Source organism: Ruditapes philippinarum, unplaced genomic scaffold, assembly GCF_026571515.1.
Source record: "Ruditapes philippinarum isolate M1 unplaced genomic scaffold, ASM2657151v2 ctg1153_1_1_1_1, whole genome shotgun sequence".
Classification (NCBI taxonomy): Eukaryota; Metazoa; Mollusca; class Bivalvia; order Venerida; family Veneridae; genus Ruditapes; species Ruditapes philippinarum.
The window spans coordinates 7165-30690 of record NW_026856520.1 but is presented as its reverse complement, the minus strand read 5'-3'; the positions used below and the strand labels follow the sequence as shown (position 1 = coordinate 30690).

Below are 23526 nucleotides of genomic sequence, written 5' to 3'. Positions count from 1 at the left end.
GGTAAACTAGACACATTCCTGTATACATGTTCTTGATAAACTAGTCACATTACGGTATACATGTACATATTCTTGGTAAACTAGACACATACCCGTATACATTAAATTAAATTGAATTTAAATTCCTGGTAAACTAGACACATTACGTTATACATATTCCTGGTAAACTAGCCATATTATAGTATAGATATTCTTGCTAAACTAGACACATACCCGTATACGTATTACTGGTAAACCATCCACATTACAGTATACAAGAGATGTATAATTCATATAATAATATCTATTCTTACAGGTTGTGGGACGGACTATAGACTGCATGGCGGCCGTGAGAATTACGAAGGAATGGTGGAAATCAAATATAATGACACCTTTATAACCCTGTGTGAAAATGACAATCTAAATGTTAAAGAAATATGCAAACAAATTAAAGAGTAAGTGGATTAATTTTTTCTTATTATAAGTTAACCTGAAGCAACCATTAACCTGTGGCTGCCAGTTTACGGTCAGTCTACACCACACCGTATTACCGGCGGCAGTGATGGCAAGATCACTGCGAGTGATGGCAGATATCTGAAAAATTACCGATCGGGTACAGGTAGGTTATAAATTTGGTTGGGTTTAATTATATTACACACAAATACGGCCCATATCAATTTGCTATAAAAAACTATTGTCCATTGAATGGAGATACTGTAAGGTAATTTTGGACTCGGTTTTTTTCCTTTTTTTTAAGACAAATTTTGAGCACGGTTAAAAGTGACAGCCTTGGAAAAATATCCGTGAAAATGTCTGTTTTCTGTTCAAAATATCTCAAGTTTTAAGTAAATGGCAGGATTTTCTGTTATCAATATAGACGTTCATCCATTGGGGTCACGCAAGCCAAATATCTACCCCGTTAGTCTTTTCTTGAAAGTTTTACAGACGCTCAATCTTGTCCGGTCGAAGAAAAATGCTGCCGTTGTAGGCAGATACATATTATAAATGCTGCCGTCGATGGCAGAAATACCATGAAAGTGGCTAACATTGTGACAGAAAATCAAGTTCAATCTTTTATCAATTCCTCTTTTCTTTGCGTCCTTTTAGTCGGAATTGAGACGTTAAACTATCATTTCTAATATTTTCTCAAGATAGAAAAGTTATTAATGCGGTGTGTGTGCATCGAAAAAAGCTTTTTAGCAACATGCAGTTACAATACAAAAAGTGATGATTTAGTACGACAAAATTTTACTATAAATTGAAAAATGAACATGAAAAACTTCATTTTTCTATATTCATGCATGTGTGCTTGAACTGTTCATATGAATTGAAAGGTAAAAAAGAGAAAAAGAATATAACAAATAAAAAAATTCTAGTTTTTTTCCTATAAATACAGGATTTATTTTTATCAAGTGATATGAATCATCGAAAGGTTCATCTTAATAAGTTGTCATGGTTACAACTAAAATGAATAAAAAAACATATAGTTAGATGGGAGCACGTGATGTTAGAACTGTTGTTAATAGTTTAGCATAGTAAATGTAATTCAAAGGCAAACTACAATTAACGCTATTACAGACATGAAAATTTAAAGAAATGAATCCACATTGTCGTGTTTTTCAAGAACTTGATAATATAGGAAAATATTTGAACTGTCAATAATATTATCTTTCCATTTTACATTAACATACATTGTTTTATGATACACTGATGCCAGATTGCGAGGTTTAATAGTCTCCCCTTTAATTTACATCAATTTTTATAATTTATAAAATTCGCTGCGGCCGATTAAGTAAATTTCAGCCTTTTTTATTTGTCATAAAGCCCGATGAAATTATTTACCTCGAGAAAATAATGCATAAAAAAAAAAAATGCTAGCAAATGAATATCCACTTAAAGAAATTACTTTTGCTGTAATATATGCAATTGGCGTTATGTCTTTAAAAAGGGAGTGCGCCTGCTAAAAACTTCAGAATAATAATAGTATTTGTATACATATAAGTTTGTTAATGCAATGAAACTGACAGACACACATGCAAGAATATAGAAAAATGAATTTTTTTCATGTTCATTTCTCTATTTATAGTGAAATTTTGTGATACTAAATCATAACTTTTTGTATTGTAAACTGCATGTTGCTAATAAGCTTTTTTTCGATGCACATACCGCATTAATGAAAAAACTCAAAAAATCTACAAAACAGCAATTTTTCTTCAAAATTATATGTGAGGGCCTTTTTTTAACATGGAAAAAACGCGTTTTTGGGTAATTTCGTTTTTTTTCATCAGTTTCTATTAACCCATTACCAGATATATACGCCTTTCTACGCCTTTTTCACCCCCCCTCCTTTTTTGCTTTCTCAAATGGTGAAAAAATGCCTTATTTAGGCCCAAAACACTTGTTTTTGTTTGATAAATGTTGTTTAAAAAATTGACCACTTTTTCGGCGCGGCCACCCACCCCATCCAAAAGATACATCAGGGGGTTGCCAGAAGGGGGATGTGCCCCCTTCTGTTTGGGGGGTTTTGAAGGGGGCTGAGTCCCCCTCATCGCCAAGAAAACTTTGGACTTGTGGGAGGCTAAAAATGGCCCCAGGTCGATCATAAGGTAACGTGTAACCAATGCTGAAAAGCCATTGACTCTATCTCAATCCATTGAGAAGTGGCAGCACTTTGAAATCAATTTTGATGGAAAAAATCAACTCAAAATAGTGATTTTTGGCAATTTTGATATGTCCCCTAGTTGCTATGGTAACAGGAAATTTCAGACTGAACATGTTGTTACAAAGGCAATGGTCCAGTCAAAATTTGTGCCAAGTTTGATTAGTATTGAAGCAGTTTTTTAGTTTTATAGCAACTTGAACTTGTAACGGGAGACCTTTCAATGAAAACAGCCATTTTCACAAGATGCTCATGGGGTAATGGGTTAATAACTTTTCTATCTTGATAAAATATTAGAAATGATAGTTTAACGTCTCAATTCTGACTAAAAGGGCGCAAAGAAAAGAGGAATTGATAAAAGATTGAACTTGATTTTCTGTCAGAATGTTAGCCATTTTCATGGTATTTCCACAGACGCTTGGGGTTTGGAGCTCAAAACGCCTTTAAAATCCAAATAAAATGCATATTTGTCAATCCCAGGACATGTACTGATCATATATATCAAAAAATCTTAATATATGCCGTTTTGAAAAAAAATCATATTTCAACATCTATAATAATACACAAGATAAAAATGTTCGCCGGAAAAAAATCCGCAACCCCTACCGTCATAATCACCATGTATTTTAATCCATTTCCATATTTTTCACATAATCTTTGGTCCATCGACACAGAAGATATAATTCTTTTCACGATGATGGTCAATTTTTAACTTCAACGGTAATATAAACAAACGCAACAGCCCGAAATAAACATCAATATTCTCGCCGTTTTTTTTCAACGACAAAAACTTTCGATAAATCCAATGGACCAGACGGCTATGAACGAAGCTATCCGATTATGTGGCCCAGCTTTGCCGTGTGCAAAATGCGGAGCGCTTTTAAGTTTTTTGGGAACCACATAATCGGATAGCTTCGTTTCATAGCCGTCTGGTCCATTGAATTTATCGAAAGTTTTTGTCGTTGAAAAAAAAAACGGCGAGAATATTGATGTTTATTTCGGCTGTTGCGTTGTTTATATTGCCGTTGAAGTTTAAAATTGACCATCATCGTGAAGAATTATATCTTCTGTATCTGCCTACAACGTGTATTATTATAGATGTTGAAATATGATTTTTTTTCATTTTTTTTGATATATTCGACAGTACAATGTCGGACAAGATTGAGCTCCAAACCCCAAGCGTCTGTAAAACTTTTAAGAAAAGACTCACGGGGAGATAAAACTTTTTAAGAAATTAGATGGCTTGCGTGACCCCAATGGATGAACGTCTATATTGATAACAGGAAATCCTGCCATTTACTTAAAACTTGAGATATTTTGAACAGAAAACAGACATTTTCACGGATTTTTCAGGCTTTCACTTTTTAACCTGCTCAAAATAGTCTGAAACAGGAAAAAACGGAAATTTCCCCCAAATTTCCCTTAAAAGTATTCATTCCCAAAGGACCCAAAAAGTTTTTTAGCAATAAAAGGGGCCCTATTTGTCTATAATTAAAACCAACCCCAAATTTTTAAAAACCCACCTGTATCGATCGATAATTTTTCAGAAAATTGCCCTCACTTTTTGTGATCTGCCATCCCCTGCCCCCGGTAAAACCCGGGGTTTCCCCAAAAACTTCCCTTCAGTCCCGAATCACACAAAAATTACTGGTTTTCCAAAATCAAAGTTTCGTAAAATTCCGAACGCAAATTCAAAAAGGTTAAAATTTCTAAATTTGTCATTTTTAAAAAATTAAAGAAATAAAAATTAATTTTTGGGATTTGTTTTTTTCCCTATCATTAGAAATTTTGAAAAATTTAAATTTGATCTGTGAAAGTGAAAGGGCAAAAGGAGAAACTACACTTGTACATATTTATGCATATGTATTACTTATACTTCCTGAATTTATACCTCATGTGTATTACATTTTGCATATGCTACATAATTTTCTTGCTTTTCCAAACTGCGATAAGATCAGATAAGAGGCTTACGCAATAAAATATATATTTTAGGCACACACTATATATATAATGTTAATGTCAGATGTCCATGATATACCTGCCCTGTCAATGTCCTTGATATATTTGCCCTATAAATTTCATCAGATGCCCTTTATATGTTTGCCTATAAATGTCACATGACGTCCATGTTATATCTACCCTGTCAATGTCAGCATAATGATATATCGACCCTGTAATAATTGTAAGCAGATGTCCTTGCTATATATACCATGTCATTGTCACCAGATGTCCATGCTATATGTCACCGGATGTCCATGCTATATGTCACTAGGTGTCTGTGATATATGTCAACATGAGTCCGTGATATATGCCACCAGCTGTCCGTGATATATGTTACCAGGTGTCCGTGCTATATATCACCAGATGTCCGTGCTATATATTACCAGATGCCCGTGATATATGTCACCAGGTGTCCGTGATGTATGTCACCAGGTGTCCGTGATGTTTGTCACTAGGTGTCGGTCAATATGTCACCATGTGTCCAATATATATGTCACCAGGTGTCCGTCATATATGTTATCGGATACCAGTACGTTATGTCACAAGAATTACATGCTATATGTCACCAGGTGTCCGTGATGTTTGTCACTAGGTGTCCGTGATATATGTCACCAGGTGTCCGTGATATATGTCACCCGGTGTCCGTGCTATATATCACCTGATGCCCGTCTATATGTCACCAGGTGTCCATGCTATATTTCACCAGATGCCCATGATATATGTCACCAGGTGTTCGTGCGATATATCACCAGATGCTCGTGATATACGTCACCAAGTGTCCGTGATACATGTCATCAGGTGTCCGTGATATATGTCACCAGGTGTCCGTGATATATCAACGGATACCCGTGCTATATGTCACCAGATGCACGTGCTATATGTCACTAGGTGTCCTTTCTTTATCTACCTTGTCATTGTCACTAGATGTTCATTTTACCATTCCTAGTATCATCAATGTATAGCAAACTATTACCGCAACGTAACATTTACCTGCAATGTACCTAATACTATATTCATTCTGAATTTTAGAGCCTCAGTTTACAAAGCCTTCATTGGCAACGTATTCGACATCAATTTACATGAAACATCCGTTTCATGTAATGCAACAGCTGAACTAAAAACTGTTTGTAGAGAAAACAACACGGTTAACTGTTGCAGACCTGTAGCGGTATGTTGTGTTGATGGTACATCGGGTAAGTTTAATAAAACATTCTTATTAGTTTTTTCCCCAAAACAACGACAAACACTCGTTTAATGATATATATCAAACAGAACTTATATTTCAAACAATGCATTCCCTCACTCAAACGTTGTAATCAATTGTGGCTGACAGGCAAAAAATCTAAAACATGACGATTTACTAGCTCCTTTGAGTTAATCCGTATATGTTGTCGCCTTTCGGCTCTTCGAAAACAAGCTGGTTTTAGTACTTCGGCCTTAGAGCCGATTTTATCACAATTTCTGCCAACTATAGAATGTCCGCCCTGACAAATTTGAACTATAGAATTTCAAGCACAATAGAAAGAATACACCGACCAGACAATGATTTAGTATTTCGTACGGTGGCACAAAGGTGACATGTGTGTGTTTTTATTTATCTCGTGCGCACGAGATACTATGTCGTGGCCACGAGTTACTAAGTCGTGGCCACGAGATAGCTAAGTCGTGGCCACGAGAGACTATGATGTGGCCATGAGTTACTATGTCGTGATAAATAACCAAGCAGATTACACCATCTATATGAATTTCCCTAATTAACTAGACATGTGCTATAGTACAAGGATGCCCCTACTTCACATGCCTGTAAAAGTGCCATTTATACAACTTATTGACTGGTCAATCATTTTACATTTAGATTTTTGACCAAATTACCTCGAAATTATTAGATGTCATCTATTGATCAGGTGCAATGATCTTTCCGGGTTATATAAAAGACAAGAATAAAGATCAATAAGGCAAAGGCAACGTTCACAGGACGTAGCCCCCGACACACCAAAGTAGGGCACCCAGAAGGCACCAAACCAAAACCTAGAGTGGACATAAGGGCGGTGAAAGGAGAAGGACATGTAATGTGTGAAATAATATAAACTAAAACGGGCCCATATGGGAATTAAAGGGATAAAGGCTGTAAGGGTGAAACAAGGAGGGGGTTAAAAAATGGGAGGGGTGTGAGAAAATACCTACCGTAAACAACAATCCAACAAGACAGACATCACAAAACATGTAAACATTCAAAAGCAAGTAACAACACAAACATGAAAAACACATGAAGAAACACAGAGGGCTATATAAACCATGGCTTATCCCTTCTAAATTATTCATCGGACACGGACTTTACATTAAATTAAGTGTCATGGTTACCTTGACCTCAAACATCCTTATATGATATCTAATGTCCGTGGGCGATGTCCCTACCAAATAAAATAAAACAGGACTTATTCCTTCTCATGTTATCGTATAAACAAGATTAACAGACCGTGGTACGTACAAACTGACCAATTCGATCACAAAATTGTCCCCACAAAGGGCTGTAGTCAAAATTTATGCCTGATGGGCCTTGGAATGTGACTTTCTAATATGATCCTTAAGACAAGTTCAAAGTGAATATCTTCATGTAAAAGTAAGTTGTTAAATTTAAAAAAAATCATAATATATACATGTCATTGTAAAGTGTATTCTGACTGGTTAATTATCTCGCGTGCACGACTTAGATATCTCGTTCCCACGACTTAGTAACTCGTGGCCACGACATAGTATCTCGTGCCCACGACTTAATTATCTCTTAGCCACGACTTAGTATCTCGTGGCCACGACATATTATCTCGTGGCCACGACTCAGTTATCTCATGGCAACGACTTAGTAACTCGTGGCCACGACATAGTATCTCGTGCACACGAGATAAATAAAAACACACACATGTCACCTTTGTGCTACCGTAATTTCGGTTTAATCCATGCGACAAAGATTATAAGCAAATGCTTGAAGTTAATGTTCGTGAAGTTGGCAGCCTAGCAGCCTAAAGAAAACTTAAAATAGTACAAACATGAAAACGGCCGGATATAAATTAGTAGCACTTTTTTAGATAATTCCACGCCTTTTTTCAATATTGTGATCTTTTTTTTTTAAGATGATGAACTTTATCTAAACATGATGTTTTCATTCTGACGCTTCGAAATTTGTGAAGTTTGCAAGATAGTTCAAACATAAAAACCGTCGGAAATGAATCGGAAGCACATAGTTAGACCATTCCACGTCTTAATTCAGTATCGCGATCTTTTTCTTTTAAATATTGCACTTTGCTTTTTTTATTTTGACGCTTCGAAATTTATGAAGTAAGCAGCCTAGCAGCAACATGAAAACCGTCGGAGATGAATTGGTAGCACATACTTAGACCATTCTACGTCTTATTTCAGTATCGCGATCGTCAAAACTTTGATAATTTTTGGATTGTGATATATTTTCTTATATAAATAATTGAATGATAACGTTTCGTTAATATATAGATTGAATTGATCTTAGGAAATGAGAAAATATTTCGCTAACGACAAGGGTCCACGAGACAAGGCGGAATCAAGTAAATTTGGCTTGTTTTTCGTCTAAGAAGGCAACAATAGAGTGGTATTATTCAGCCACTACAGTTGCTGTACTTAAACGCATGTTTATGTATAGGTTAAGTTAGTATTTTAACTTACAAATGTGCAGCTAACCAGCTAACCAGAACAATATCTGTTCAGTAAACATCTGCACGGATCTGCACACTTGTTAGCCAAAACGAACGCTCCAAATTTATGCTATTATAAAGCGCAAACTCCAGCTAAAATAGGGCAGATATGAACAAAAACAAGCTATGACTACAATTTCATGTACTAAAATAATGCTAAATTGCCATATTTTCTTAAATATCCAATCTTCCAATTACACTTACATCTTGTTGACATCACAGGTGGCAGTATCAGTGTTTGGACACCCCACCCCTATCTGCCCCTGGACCCCTACTACAACCCTGAAAAAAATAATTCAACAGTCTAAGGCTTACTATTAGGTACCAAATACAAAACCACCGATGAAATTATATATAAAAATAAATTTCCACTATCAAAATTCTGGTCCAGGGGCAGATAGGGGTGGGGTGTCCAAACACTGATACTGCCACCTGTGGTTGACATATGGATATGTAAAATATAGGAGAAATTGTTGATGTGATATTTGGTAGTTTTGAGGATCTATAGTAGGACACAACCAGTTTTCAGGAACTTGCTTAGCATATTCACTTGTGGGTGAATAAACTTTTATAGATGATTAAGTTGTGTGTATTGGAAAGTATGCCATATTCCGACCAATATTTAAGTATGTAAAACATTATTTATTATCTTTTTTGCAACAACATAGATCACAGTTACATAAAACAGGATATACATATATAAGAATAACAGTTTAACAAATTAAAATATCATTTCATGTTATGACTACAACAAGTCAGAGACTAAATAATTAGCACATAAAATTGTTTAAAGTTACTGATAGACATGATGTTTAAAGTCTATCTAGTTTAACATAGATGTTAAGATATGATATGGGGGATAAAAAGTACCTGCAATTATGCTGATAAAGTATACACTAATAAAATTTCAATAAATGGTTTTGTTAAGAGTGATCTAGGGTTACAAGGATAGCCCATTAAGCTGGTGTGCTAATTTCCAATGTTAACCAGATAGATGGAAACAAGTTGAAACCAGATACATTCATTTCTAATATTAAAATAGACAACGAGACTGGGACATAACTTATGTCCGAGAATGAGATAAGCGACGAAATAATCTTATTTTGTCTGTTTCATAATAGATTTAGTAGATGCAAGTGGAAAAAATACTCACTGGAATTCAGTGTCTTAACACTTATATGCTATATTATCACAGCAGTTTTGCATTATCACAGGACAAAAGACACCGGAGAAGCAATAGATGACTAAAAATATAACATAATTAGGCGTACATATGTTGCCACTCAGTAATAGAAAGAATCACTTTGATGTTGAGCAGCCTAAATTGAAGCAAGATAGCTTTTAACAGAAGTTTTATATTATGTTGGATTTAATATACATTTTACATAATCTGGCAAACTACTCAAATCTTTAATACCATTATAGAAAAAGGTGCCATTACATGTCTTATTACAATGTGGAATTGAAAATTTAATGTATTTGATTTAGTTTTGTATTTGTGTTCATGGAAATGTTTATACCTACACGTAAGTTTTTTGCTCAAATCTGCTATGCACGTCAAGAGGCGTAAAGTTGGAGCATGTCCGATTTTGCTCATCAGATTGAACTTCCGCCATATATTATACCCGATTTACTATACCAATGCTTATTATTCAAACTAGTAACTCTATAATTAATGATTTCATGTTTTACCTATTTATCTGTGATAATAATTTCAGAGTTTAGATAAACACCCTTACAAACCAGCTTATATTTTATGTACATGTAGTTTTTTATTTTTACCTTTGTAACTATTTAGGCTTTTTTCCCAGGTGAAGTTTGCAGCGCAAATTGGTCAGAAATTCATAATAAAACATGTCACCATTCTACACGTGGTAAACACTTAGATTACATCAGAAGTAGATTACTAGATGTTAGCAAGAATTTCTCAACTCAAAAGGCATGGACTAAATCAGCTCTTAGTAAGTATGTATTATCAACGGGGTAAACATGATTTAAGCAATTATCAAACAGCCAGTTCTTCCCATATAACAAGAGCGATCAGTGATCACATTTGTCGCCTCATGATGGCCAATTTCATGTTGGGACAAGTTTTGTGACAGACAGACAGTGCACAATTAGACTTGGTACTGACCATTCCTGTAAAGTTTTGATAAAATTGCACCAGTAGTTTAAGAGCAGTAGTCCGGACAAGCTTTTGTGTATCTGGAAACACACAGAAAAACACCTTTTAATCAAAGGGCCATAACTCGGCCAAAATCATTCTGCAATATGCGCAAGGACTTGAGCTACAGATAATTCTTGTAAAGTTTCATTGAAATTGCATTTGTTGTATAAGAGAAGTAGTAGAGAAGTAGTCCGGACAAACTTTAAAAATAAAAATTATTAAAGGGCAATAACTCTGACCAAAATCATTGAACCGGAAAATGCTAACAATATGCACAACTATATTTGGTACTGTTCATTCCTGTAAAGTTTGGATGAAATTGCACCAGTAGATTATGAGGAGTAGTCCGGACAAGCTTAAAAAATTGTGTATCTGGCAACACACAGAAAACAAGAGCCCGGTTTGAGCCGGGTGATGCTCCCCGAATAGGTTTTGGACACAGGAAAGTACACCTCTTGTAGTTTCAGAGTTATGTCCCTGGAAAAAGTTCAAAGTGCAATAATTCCAATATAAGGCAAGGCAGAGTTACTGTTCTTTGCACTGCACTTCTAATAAATGTGATCCATCAACCTACAAAGTTTCTTGTTGATACCTCGTATGGTTTCCGAGTTATGTCCCGGACAACTTCAAAAAAGTAAAAATAAGCAAAGGGCAATAATTCCAGGATTAGGCAAGGCAGAGTAATGATTCTTGTACACTGCCATTGAGATATATATACCTACAAAGTTTCATGTTGATATCTCTTATAGTTTTACAGATATGTCCGGGACAAGAGTTTTCTTAAAGGGGAGATAATTAAAAATTGAGACTTAACATAGTTATTGTTCTTATGCACTGCACATCTACCTATTGAGATCTATTCACCTACAAAGTTTCATGTCGATATCTTTTATAGTTTTAGAGTTATGTCCCGGACAAGATTTTTCTATAAGGGGAGATAATTCAAAAACCGGGCAAAATAGAGTTATGGTTATTTGACACTGCACTCTATCTCAATGCCCTCTACCACTGTATGAAGTTTAAACAAATTATCTCCAAGGGTTTTCAAGTTATGCTCCGGACAATACAACGGACGGACGGACAGACGGACAAGGCGCCGACTATATGCTCCCCCCCCCCCGAAAATTGTCGAGGAGCATAAAAACACCTTTTCATCAAAGGGCCATAACTTGGCCAAAAATCATTCAACCGGAAAACCCGTGCAATATGCGCAAGGACTTGAGCTACAGATCAATCCTGTAAAGTTTCATTGAAATTGCATTAGTGGTATAAGAGAAGTAGTCCGGACAATCTTTAAAAATAAAAATTATTAAAGGGTATAACTCTGACAAAAATCATTGAACCGGAGAATGATGACAATATGCACAACTAGACTTGGTACTGATCATTTCTGTAAAGTTTGGATGAAATTGCACCAGTAGTTTATGAGGAGTAGTCCGGACAAGTTTTGTGACGGACTGACAGACGGACGTTCCAACATTTTGGCTTTAGGGGTTATTTTCTTTGTTATTTTCTTTGATTTCTTAAGGGCTACTAGCCCCTAAACCCTTTGATCACGGAAAGAACCTATTGTTCTCTTTTGTTCTCTTTACTGTTATATAGCCCCTAAACCCAAAATGTTTGCTCGGACAGACAGACAGACGAACAGACAGACGACGGAGAAGTGATCCCTTTATGTCGCCACTACTCCGTAGAGGCAACACAAAAAGACATTTACTACCTGATACAGCCGTAACGACTTTAACGAATATCAAAGCACTGATGGTACTTGAAAACTAGTTACCAATTAAATACTTAATAATTCTCCCTTCATTTTTCAGAAACATGTTAAAGCGCTTCGAATTTGTCTTTATTAAACATAGATATGAGTCGTGAAATGACTTGGAATTAGCAGAAATTATATTGGAATTAGCAGAAATTATATTGGAATTAGCAGAAATATCTCTGAAACAGGTGGGACTCTTTAACAGTTAATATGCCAATCGACAATTCGCTTCAAGACAATCAAATTCATCGCACTTTTATAAAAGCCGAGGAGTTCCGAAATAATGAAATGGGGGAGGGGGGGGGCTAATTACGCAAATGAGATGACCTTTCATAAAATCACACATGCCAACTATAAAAATTTAATGCTAAAGTAATTATTAGCAATTACATGATGCTTACATTATTTATGTTAACAATTAATTAATAGACTGAAATGTATGATACATTCTGCATCATATTTATAATCATACAACTGTGTTGGCTAATTTGTTCAGATAAAATGACTCGTTTTCCAAAATCGCGTAGTCCCGGTAAACAAGAAATTCTTTTACGATTGCTTGTATGTGAAAAAAGGTTATAAAAAAGTATAAATGTAATTATATAGTATAACACATTGTTTATCAGTTGCAATAAAAATTTACAATTTATGATATCATAATTCTACCGCGATACTAACAAAACGTTCCTGAATATTTTAAATGATACATTATAGTGAACTTCTGTGGACAATAAATGCCTTTGACTTGATCAAATAACTTTATTTGTACGCTTAACAAACTTAAGTTGTTTTGTTCCAAATAATAGCAATTCGTGATGCTATGATTAAAAGCAAAGCAATTTTTAAAAATAAATGTTGCTCTGCGCTGAAATACAAATGATGAAGAAGAAGATACATCTGATGTTTATCTATTTCATGAACAATGAATTTCCATTACAGGGATCAAAAGATATAACTGTTCAAAGACAGACATGCCTGAAACTGATATTTTAAAAGGGTGTGCCAACAAATGTTTAAACAAGCGTAATTGGACAAGAATTACCATCAGTTCTAACGTAAGTTTAACTTTTTAAGCAAAATCACACAAGAAAATATATTTATTTATGAGGCTTAAGCAAATGTATATGCTTGTTTCATGCGCCAACATTTGTAGGCACAATAATTAAATTTTGTTAGAAGCACTTTTATGCAACACCATTGCCCATACCGACACAGGCTTTAAATACATCCTCGTGGTTCTGCAGATAAAAGTTCTGCAGAGAAATAATACTTCGTTATAATCATATATATGAAATGATGCACCGGAACTGAATTAGGTCTCCACATTGATTTATGAATATCAGATATTTTTCTCATATGTGATTCTATAATAGAAATCAGGGGCGAAGCTAGCTTTTTCAACTTGTAGGTCCTTAAAAGGGGCTTGGGTTAGTCCCCAGATGCCGAAAACAAGTTTTGATTTAAAGAGAAATATGTGCGTTCGAAAGTATATTGAAGGAAAATTATCAAAAGAATAATAATTTTAAATTATGAATTTGATTCAACGCAAACTTTACATGAATAAACCTAAATCACACTTGATCCTGAACCCACTACCAACTCCACCCCGGCCTGATTTGGTTGTATTTTTGGGACTTTTGAAAATATCTTGACAGCTTCGCCACTGGAATCTTTGCCAGTGAAAAGTTTAATTACAAATGTAAATGTATTTATGTTTTAATGCTATTTCAATGAAACAATTTTCAATTATGTTTTTACACTATTTTTTTTCTTTAGGGCAATTGTAGCTGCTTAGGCACACAAGAAATCGGCCCTCAATGTACAACAGTAGAACTTACAGTTCTGAATACCATACCTGTTCAAACTTCTAAATTAGAACTATGTATAGCTGGAACAGTAGAGAGTGGTACTTTGACTTTCACTGCCGAGGATTGTTCCCTGTTTCTTCAACCACTGTGTCTCATTAACGAAAAGTCACAAGACAGTAATTATCAAACTTATTATTTTGTCACAGTGCTATTTATCCATTTCACTACATTGTAGTGTTAAATGATTTTGCTCTTTCTTGCAGTTTAACGTAACCGCTTGTAGGAAACATGACTATTCTTGTAAATCCGCATGCGCAAACTGTTGTCCATTTTATTATTTATGATTATGGAGAACATAAAATATATCTGTTAATATTTTTTAAACATCTTATTTTGTTGATTTTCCATCACAATGGCACAAATCTTTTTTTTTAATTCAATGTGTAATTCTTGATTAATGACGCACATACTGGTACTCTTCATGTTTTCATGTAGAAGATGGAACATTTATCTGAATTTCATTTTTTTTAAATAGATAATTGGCCAGATCGGAATGAACGTCAGGACGATTGTGAGTAAAAGTTGTTACGTAACGTTTATAAATTCCTTTCATTTAAATGAAGTATTCCAGACGATATATTGAGGATATTTGTTTGTTTTGCATGTAAGATTGAAATATAATTTCACTGAGTGAACACCAGATGCAAATTTTTGAAAATATAATAGCTGGTGTTCACGAATGAAATATATTTCAATCTTATTTGTAAAAAAATAAATTTTCTTTTTATTTCATGATTTTTAAGTGATTGTAAGTACTTTTTAACTAATTTTGCCGCGTAACGTCGTGCATTCTCCTTTGTGACGTCATCACATCATGACGTCGCATTATCAATTTTGAAATATAGGTATGTTACATTTTTCTTATTTTGTTACATTTAAAATCGACTTTCTTTTCCTAAAGAAGCAAAATTTACGCAAGACGGTATTTATTTCTGCCTGTTATTCCATTTAGTTATGATTTTCTTTTCATCCGCATTTAGATACAGTGAAAATTATATTTTATAGATTTCACTAGTGCTTTATCAGAATATATAGAGGATATTCAAGTTTTTTCTATAAATTCATGATTTATTTTCATCGAGTGGTATGAAAATAAATATTTCATGAGTGGCGGTAGCCACGAGTGAAATATGGTAATTTTCATGCCACAAGATGAATTTTCTGTTTATTATGTACATTTTTCTCTTTTTTGCGATAAAATTTTAAAAAACTTTCCCTTAAATTTTGTGTACTGGTAGAATTTAAAAGAAAGTAGTCCGGCAAGACACCAGTGAAAATACGGAAAATATGTTTCACTGCAGTGAAAAATAAATTTTTACAGTGAAAATACGGAAAATGAAAATACGCATTTTATTTGATCAATATTTCTCAATATTTCATTTATAAGTATATAATAAAATCATCTGATATATTACAATAAAACACTGGAAAGCATGAAATAAATCCCCGTGTCTTAAAAAAAATAGTTAAAATAAATAAAATAATCTGATCGTTCATTTCTCACTTCTTTTTCTTCCATTTTGTGACCTTACATTTGATAACTTACTTATATAATATATAATGTTTTAAAGTTAGATATTTTTGTTAATATTTACAGATCAAGCTCAGTCATCAATATATATGCCGATAATAACAGCTTGTGTTGTTGTATTTGCAATAATCATCACAGTCGTACTTATCTGTAAATTCCGGTAAGTACATTCATTACAGTTTTCAAAAGAATCAAACAAACGAGTTGTTCTAACATATTTAGTTACAGGTTTTTGTTTTCATGTAAACAACATGTTGGTGTAATTGTTTCCAGTGCTTTTTTCTTTTTCTAAAAAGGAAAAGAAACAAAAAAAACAACAACACAAAAATCACAAAAACAAAACAAAAACAAAAAAACGAAATAGCAATCAAGATCTAGATTTCGTTGATTTTTCTATCAGTTCGAAGACAAAGACGTTAGCGGTAATCATAAGCGAGTGTTGTAAATTGTAGCCAAGATGCGTGTAAGTTAGGTATATTTTCTTTAAGTAAGAAACAATCTTATGTTTAATTGTTGGTTTTTTCTTATTGAGTGATTTCATTACAGAAAGTGTGGTAGTAATGGGGACTCATTTCGAAGTAATTCTATATATAACAGGACTTACGGTCGACAACTTAACAGACAACAATCCATTAACGCGGAGGAATACGCAATTATTTCAGAAATAGAACTAGATAGTGGTACTTCCTTTTATAAACCTTCTCTGCCTGAACGCGGTAATAACACGATAACTGATAACAAAATCGATGCTAAAGATATATCTCGCACTACCATTATAGCATTAGATGAGTACAGTACTCCGTCAGATATGATTAAAAATAAACTTGACACGTTTGATCCCGAATCAGAATACACAACTACATATGATGACCCTATCAGACATAACTTACAGAATGCTGCTGAGTGTAAACGCAAGAGTGAAATGAATGACAAGATTGGTAATCAGGCATTGGAAACAAATGAGAATGTCAATACAGACTCTATACAGTCGCACAGCGATGACAAGAATGAATTGTCTGATTCTTATGAGAGTATTGCAGGTACATATAAAGATACTGATAAAGATGGGAAAATTATGGTTGACTTAAATGAAACGGTAAAGAAAAGTGAGGAAAGTTTAATTGAATTAAAAGAGGAAGAATTATTGGAAGGTGGATGTAACTCTTTACCAATTAAAAACATTGTCAAAGAGGAACACACTTTGGGAGGCACAGGAAATTACGAGGATACAAACATAATTGATGGACATTTTCCAGACAAACCCAAAGACATATTTGATGAGCATGTGTGTTTAAATTGTTTAAAACCAGAACATTTGGAAAGATTAGGGATAAAAATTATAACTGATGATAATGCTTTAGGGGCGATTGAAAATGATAATGTACTCGACGAACCAGAGGATGACAGAACACAAAATCGCACTAAAGTGTCTGACAGTGATGTCAGTGGTGAGACTGGAAGAGAATGTGTTGTATGTAAAAATGTATATGATTGTCTAGGGAATATAAAGAAAAAAGTTGTGACTAAATCTGAAGGCAATGTATACGACCATTTACGTAATATCAAGGAAAGTGCTTTATAGAGTGAAATATATTTTTCTTTTTCGAATGATAGATGGACAAATGATTATTTATTGATAAAATGTGGCAAGACTTGTTTTTAATGTGTATATGACAGAATTGTTATGCAAAATTCATATTGAATTCATATTGAATGTTGGATTTCTTCATTTCAACATTAGCTAATTATGTTACAAAAATGTATTCTCTTTGACAATTGGGATTCAACTGTTTTAACATAATGAAGATATGAAAGAATAAAAAATACACAGAAATCCAAAAACATTATGTTGTGTACAAAGTTAAATCGTATCCTGACTGAATGTTTTCTTTCTGTACATCAATAGTGAATCGAATTAAACTAGTACAATATTAAAATATAAATGCAATTTTCCTCCATTTAACGTCACTTCAGACAGTATTTCATTTTTTTTGGCTATTATATTTTCTTATAATCTGTTTTATACATTTTTTTGTTATTGTATAAAACAAATATAAATAAAATAGAATGATAACAAACCATGGTACTAAGATAGAGAAGCATTGTTTTACAGTACATCTCCTGCATTGTAACACCATTAAGGAGACAATTTTATTGGTTGTTGCTGACAGCTGTTGCTCTAGTCAGGTTTAATTTATTGTGAAGTCTTACTTTGGGGACTTCAACTTTTCTTGTAAAAAGGTAGTTGCTGTATAGACGGCTGTTCTGCAGTGATTACACACTGTATTTCCTTTCAAATTTCCTTTATTATTCCATCTCGGTCAATGTCCATGATTTTAAATAACTTCCGTATGTAAATAGGATACTCATATAATTGAATACAAATATATTTTGTATTTCGTATGTAAAAAATAAAGGCATTGCCTTAACTCACATTATCAATTAAATGATAATGATGACGATGATGATGATGATTATTATTATATATCATTTTCAATTGCTACTAATGTCTCAATTTAATCTAGTTGTGATGAAATAAAACATATTTAACTTTGACTTCTCAGGAGGATCACCCCTTTTCCAGATGTTTACATTGAGGAAGAATAAAGTGCGATTATATTTCCTTCACATTGTTTTTTTTTTAAAATTCCCTGTTGATGCATTTTTCTATAGGAAAATGATAATTGTCAAACATAGGCTCTTCACGAGCAGGTGACCTCCTATTGGATCTAAAGCCAAAGCGTTAATTAAGAGCTGGTTTCAATCAGATTGTGCCTAATTTTGAAGGAAAATTAAATTGACTGTTATCAATTTCAAAATATCACAGTTATTCTTTCTTCCATTGTAATATCTCTATCGCTTTTGTTACAAAGGTGACACATGAAGGCCGCCATATGACTGCAAGTAGTTCAATATTTCGCCTTATTTTTGAAGCATTATAGCCAATACAAAAAGATCAGATTATGAAAAAAGTATTACTGGAAAGACAAATTTTGTCGCACATTAAATTATTTTTTTCATATTAGCTTAAGAATTGGATTCACAAACACTTTTTGTCTTAGTCAGAACTACTAATACCGACGTTTTTAGAAATATTGACTGCTAAATTAAGTCCATCCATGAATTTAAAAAAATCATCTCGAGAACCACAAGGCTTAGATCATTGATATTTAGCATATGATATTGTCAGGTGGACTTCTAGCAATTTTGTTTAATTATAGCCATGAGATCAAAATTGGCGGGATCATTGATTTTAGTTATGAACATATAGTAAAAACAGAAACTCAAAAATGTTTTTTGAATAGGAGAAAGCTAGAAATAGTATATTCGACACAAAACATTGTCTGGTGGACCTGTATAAAGATGCCCTGCCGAAGGGGACACAGTGACCTCCTTTCTGTTTTTTGATGTAAAAAAATCTGGAAAAGATGTGATCCTTTAGAAGCATTAATCACAACAAAATAACATGTAAAATGAAATTGCATGTGCTCTGTTTTAAATGTTTAATGGAATTTTTTACATTAAATGAAAATTGCATTAAATTCCGACCATGTGCTTAGTTTGAAATGTTTAATTGAATTTTAATATCAGCTGATCTAGATTTTGACTAAGTGACCTTCTTTCTTCAACTTTTCGCTCCTTTTCATCATTTAAAGATATACTATGCTCATCCTTGCGAAAAATATTTCTATCAGAGAAATTTATTGAAATCTATGAAATTCTTACCGAACATATCCAATTTGAATAAAAGAATGGATGAATTATGTATTGGAAGCTGTATTCTATGGAAGCCCTGGAGGGACATTTTAAATTAAAACTTAATATTTAAAATTTAATTCTTAATATTTAAAATTTAATTTTTAATATTAAATACTTAAATCTTATCATTAAAAATGGACACGGGAAACTATTCCGTTGAAAGATTGACGCCACAAGTAGCGGCAGCGAGAATACGAGTAGCGAAGGAAGTAAAGTAAGTTGGACTTTATATACATAAAAAACTGTTTTGAATCACACTAGGACACGCACACGCACTTACTTTCACGGTGAGGACTTGCTTGGGCGGGTTTATTTAAAAATTTTTAAAGACAATTCGACCCAGATTGTAGAGTTTAAAGGTCAGAATTGGGCTGAGGGAAATAAAAAAAATATGGTACAATTGTTCACCGCCATGACAAGATGTGTCGCATGTAAGACCCATGCTCAAAGGTCAAGGTCACATTTAGCGGTTTTTTATACCTACATTGACTAGTCCATTTTTGATGCAGTTCATAGCGTCTGCTATAAAATAAGCATTAGATTATGTTTTGTTTAGATGCTGTATTTTTAACTTGAACAACTTACAACTTTATTAGAATATTTGTCTGGATAATCTTTAGGTCGAATTTGAATCTGGGTCATATTGGGTAAAAGATCAAATCAAAGAAAAACGTTTTGAACACTACAGGTCTTTTTTCAGTTGGAAAAACTTGTAACTTTATCATAGGTCATATATGTAGGTCAATGTTGAAACTTGGGTTTTTTGGTTTAAAAGTCCTAAAATTTGACCCTTCTGGAGAACATTTGGCAAATATTTAGTACTGCCTACAAAGAGCTCAAAAGGTTTATCTTCTAATTTCCTACATACGGTTAACTTATATTTCTAGTAATGTTTACTCTAGGTCAGATTTGTCATGCAATCATCTTTTCAAGAGAGGTATCGTGTTTAAGTTCTTTTATTATTTTTTTCCGTTTGATTTATGACCTGCTCTAACAGTAACGCGAACTCGAGATCGGCCCAGAAATTTTAACTAGCAGTTAAACATAAAAAGCACATACTTCGGAAAACCATGAACATTATGTTTATTCATTAAAAAGTATATATATTATTGTCTAATGTTCAATCATCTGGATTTGTTTCATATTCAATATCCTACAAATCAACATTTACACTATAATCAGTAGAACCTGACAGTTAAGTATTAAACAACATTTTATTTCCGGTCTTCCAGTACAAGTGTCTACATGTTTCTGTGGTCACACATTGTGTAAATTCCAGTGAATACAATGCAATAAAGTCCCGCTTGAAGAACATCCGTTACATAAAATCGCAAGCATTCTGCATGAATAGGGTTTGACGTATCAATTCGTCCACGAGCTCTCAAATCCTTCAACGTATTCCTCCACTTTGGTCCCATAAGCCTGCAATTCTTTTTCTACTGTACTTGTACAATATCTTATGGAGTATTATTGACACGGTGACGCCCTTAATCATTACAACGAAGTATCATCTTAAACGGACGAATAATAAGACGTATGTTGTGTTGACAAAGGAGAAGTTAAACAGTCTCTGTGTTCTTGAAGTCAGCATGAAAGTACTGCGTAATCACTTCTAACCAGGTGCTTCTTTTTCCAGATGGCAATAGGGATGACACAACTGTTGACAAAGGAGTTACTTTTAATAAAATGATAAATGCAAACATCAACGGGATCTAAATGTTTACGACCTTAAAAAAATGAAATATAGCGTTATAAAAACAAAGGGCCTTGGGCTGTAAACATGTAATATTGTCATCCACCACCAACAACTAAACATTATCGTTAGACAAACCTAACCCCCTTACTAGCAGGCATATTTCTGTCAGTTTTAACGCGTCAGCCACAAAATTTAATGATAATCTTTCTCAACCGCTGCTTTTGACACCATGTCAATCAATAAAATGTAAAGCGGCACGGTATCTGGCGTCTTTGATAAAACTAAAGTCTCGGTCTTACTTACTCCCGGCAGAGCCCAGGACCATCCCGGTAAGTTACCGGGATGATCCGGGACGATCCGGGATGCAATTATTGTTGCGGTCACACTTACCCCGGCAGCACTACGGTAGTTCCCTACTAACCACCCAGGATGCGCTCCGGATCATCCAGGCAGCGCCCAGATGAAGCTACGGATCATGCCGGTGCTTCCCCGGTCGTTCCCGGATGACGCCGGAAGAGCCCCGGTTGACCCAGGCAGAGCCCTGGTCGATCCAAGCAGAGCCCCGGCAGAGCCCAGGACGATCCAGGCAGAGCCCCGGTAGAACCCCGGTAAAACGCCCGAAATGATAACATTGATACATAATTTTTATTTAATATAATATCTATTGTTCCAGAATAGTAATTCATGATGATTTTCTGAAAAATCCTTATGCCATACTGGATAGAAGGGCAATGGGAAGGCTTTTAATTCAAACAAGTGCAATCATCTCAAATTGTTGTTATTATTCTTTTGATATGATCCGGGCTTTGTCGAGGCTCTACCGGGATCAATCGTAGCTCTACCTTTATCCTCCGGGGCTCTGCCTGTAGGTACCGGGGCTCTGCAGGCATATATCGGGGCTCTACCGTAGCTCTACTAAGTTCAATATATCTAGTGAATGCAGAGATGTTTAACATATTGTCATAAAGTTAAATGGTACGAAACACACTTATTTTAAAGGATACAATTTCTGTTATTTTGAATAAAATCTATAAAAAATGATATGAAAATTTGCTTTTACAATGTCTTTTTTTCTTTATATATTTCACTGATTTATACTAGAACACTTTAATTTTCAAGGATGAGCACGGTATATCTAATTTAATTGAGATTTAATTAAGAAATATATGCGGTTGATGTATATTTTTAAGGTTGTTCATTGAAATAACTTGCCCCTTTTCCCTGTGGATTCGAATCCCATTAAAGACTTGTATCTAGATAGTTATTATTGAAGATATACTACAATGTCAAAATGATAAATGACTAACTTTGACGGGTTATCTGAATCTTTTCCTTTTTTCATTATAAAAACTGACATATACAAGTTTCAAAGACATATATCAATTCTTTTAAGATTTCCTCTTTGATTGCTACTGCTACTGCTGTGCTATGGCTACTGCCAATTTCACGTTTTATAATTTTGCTACTGCTACTTCTGTGCTACTGTTACTGCCACCTTCATGTTTTATAATTTTGTTACTGCTACTACTCAATGCTACTGCTAACTTCCTACCGGTGATGGCCACTTATAAAAGTGAGTGTATTTTATGAAAAACTGCATCTACAGAAACTTGATCCTTAAACGTTAGGACCATAAGATAAGAATACAGAGGACCAATTAGTGATGACAAGACTCTACTCAGTGGACGTGTTAATGTGGTCAATACAGTTTATAGTGATATACTAGATGATTAGCCCTTACTGAAATTCAGCACGTCTCTGGGAAAATGCGTGAACTTAAGTGAATATATGGTGGTGATTGACACGCCCCTCATGTGCTTTTGCTATTGCCAGTGTGATATTAAATTTTGTTCAAGATGAAACGACCATTTTCGTTGACTAAAATAAATCGTGGCCACAAGATGACAACTCGTGGCCACGAGAAAATAAATCATTGCCACAAGATAAGAACTCGTGGCCACGAGATAATAAGTCGTGGCCTCAATATAATAAGTCGTGGCCACGAGATAATAAGTCGTGGCCACAAGATAATAACTCGTGGCCACGAGATAATATATTGAGGCCACGAGATAATAACTCGTGGCCACGAGATAATAAGTCGTGGCAACGAGATAATATCTTGAGGCCTCAAGATAATAAGTCGTGGCCACGAGATAAAATAAAACTGCAAATGTCACCTCTATGCCACCGTACTTTGGTCTGTGTTTTCTCTCACTGTTTTATAGATAAAATAATATATGATTAGACGGCGCGTGCACGCGCCCTTTTGTAGATATGCATTTGTCCGTATAGCAATGGGGGAAATTTTAGACTTGATATTGTGCGTTTTTTTTGTTTTAACAAAATCACATTGTTTTCAAATTTTCTAATACTAACAGC

General features: G+C 34.3%; 1 protein-coding gene across 1 annotated transcript; it reads left to right on the top strand.

Annotated features, from left to right (window-relative positions):
- The first annotated feature begins 275 nt into the window (after positions 1 to 275).
- Positions 276 to 18161, top strand: LOC132746864 (uncharacterized). Its single transcript, XM_060736137.1, has 8 exons — positions 276 to 434; positions 5669 to 5832; positions 10173 to 10322; positions 13233 to 13348; positions 14070 to 14277; positions 14637 to 14672; positions 15759 to 15852; positions 16239 to 18161. Exons 1-8 carry the CDS (start codon positions 346 to 348, stop codon positions 17272 to 17274), a joined length of 1893 nt encoding a protein of 630 aa, XP_060592120.1. The 5' UTR covers positions 276 to 345; the 3' UTR covers positions 17275 to 18161.
- The last annotated feature ends 5365 nt before the right edge of the window (positions 18162 to 23526 follow it).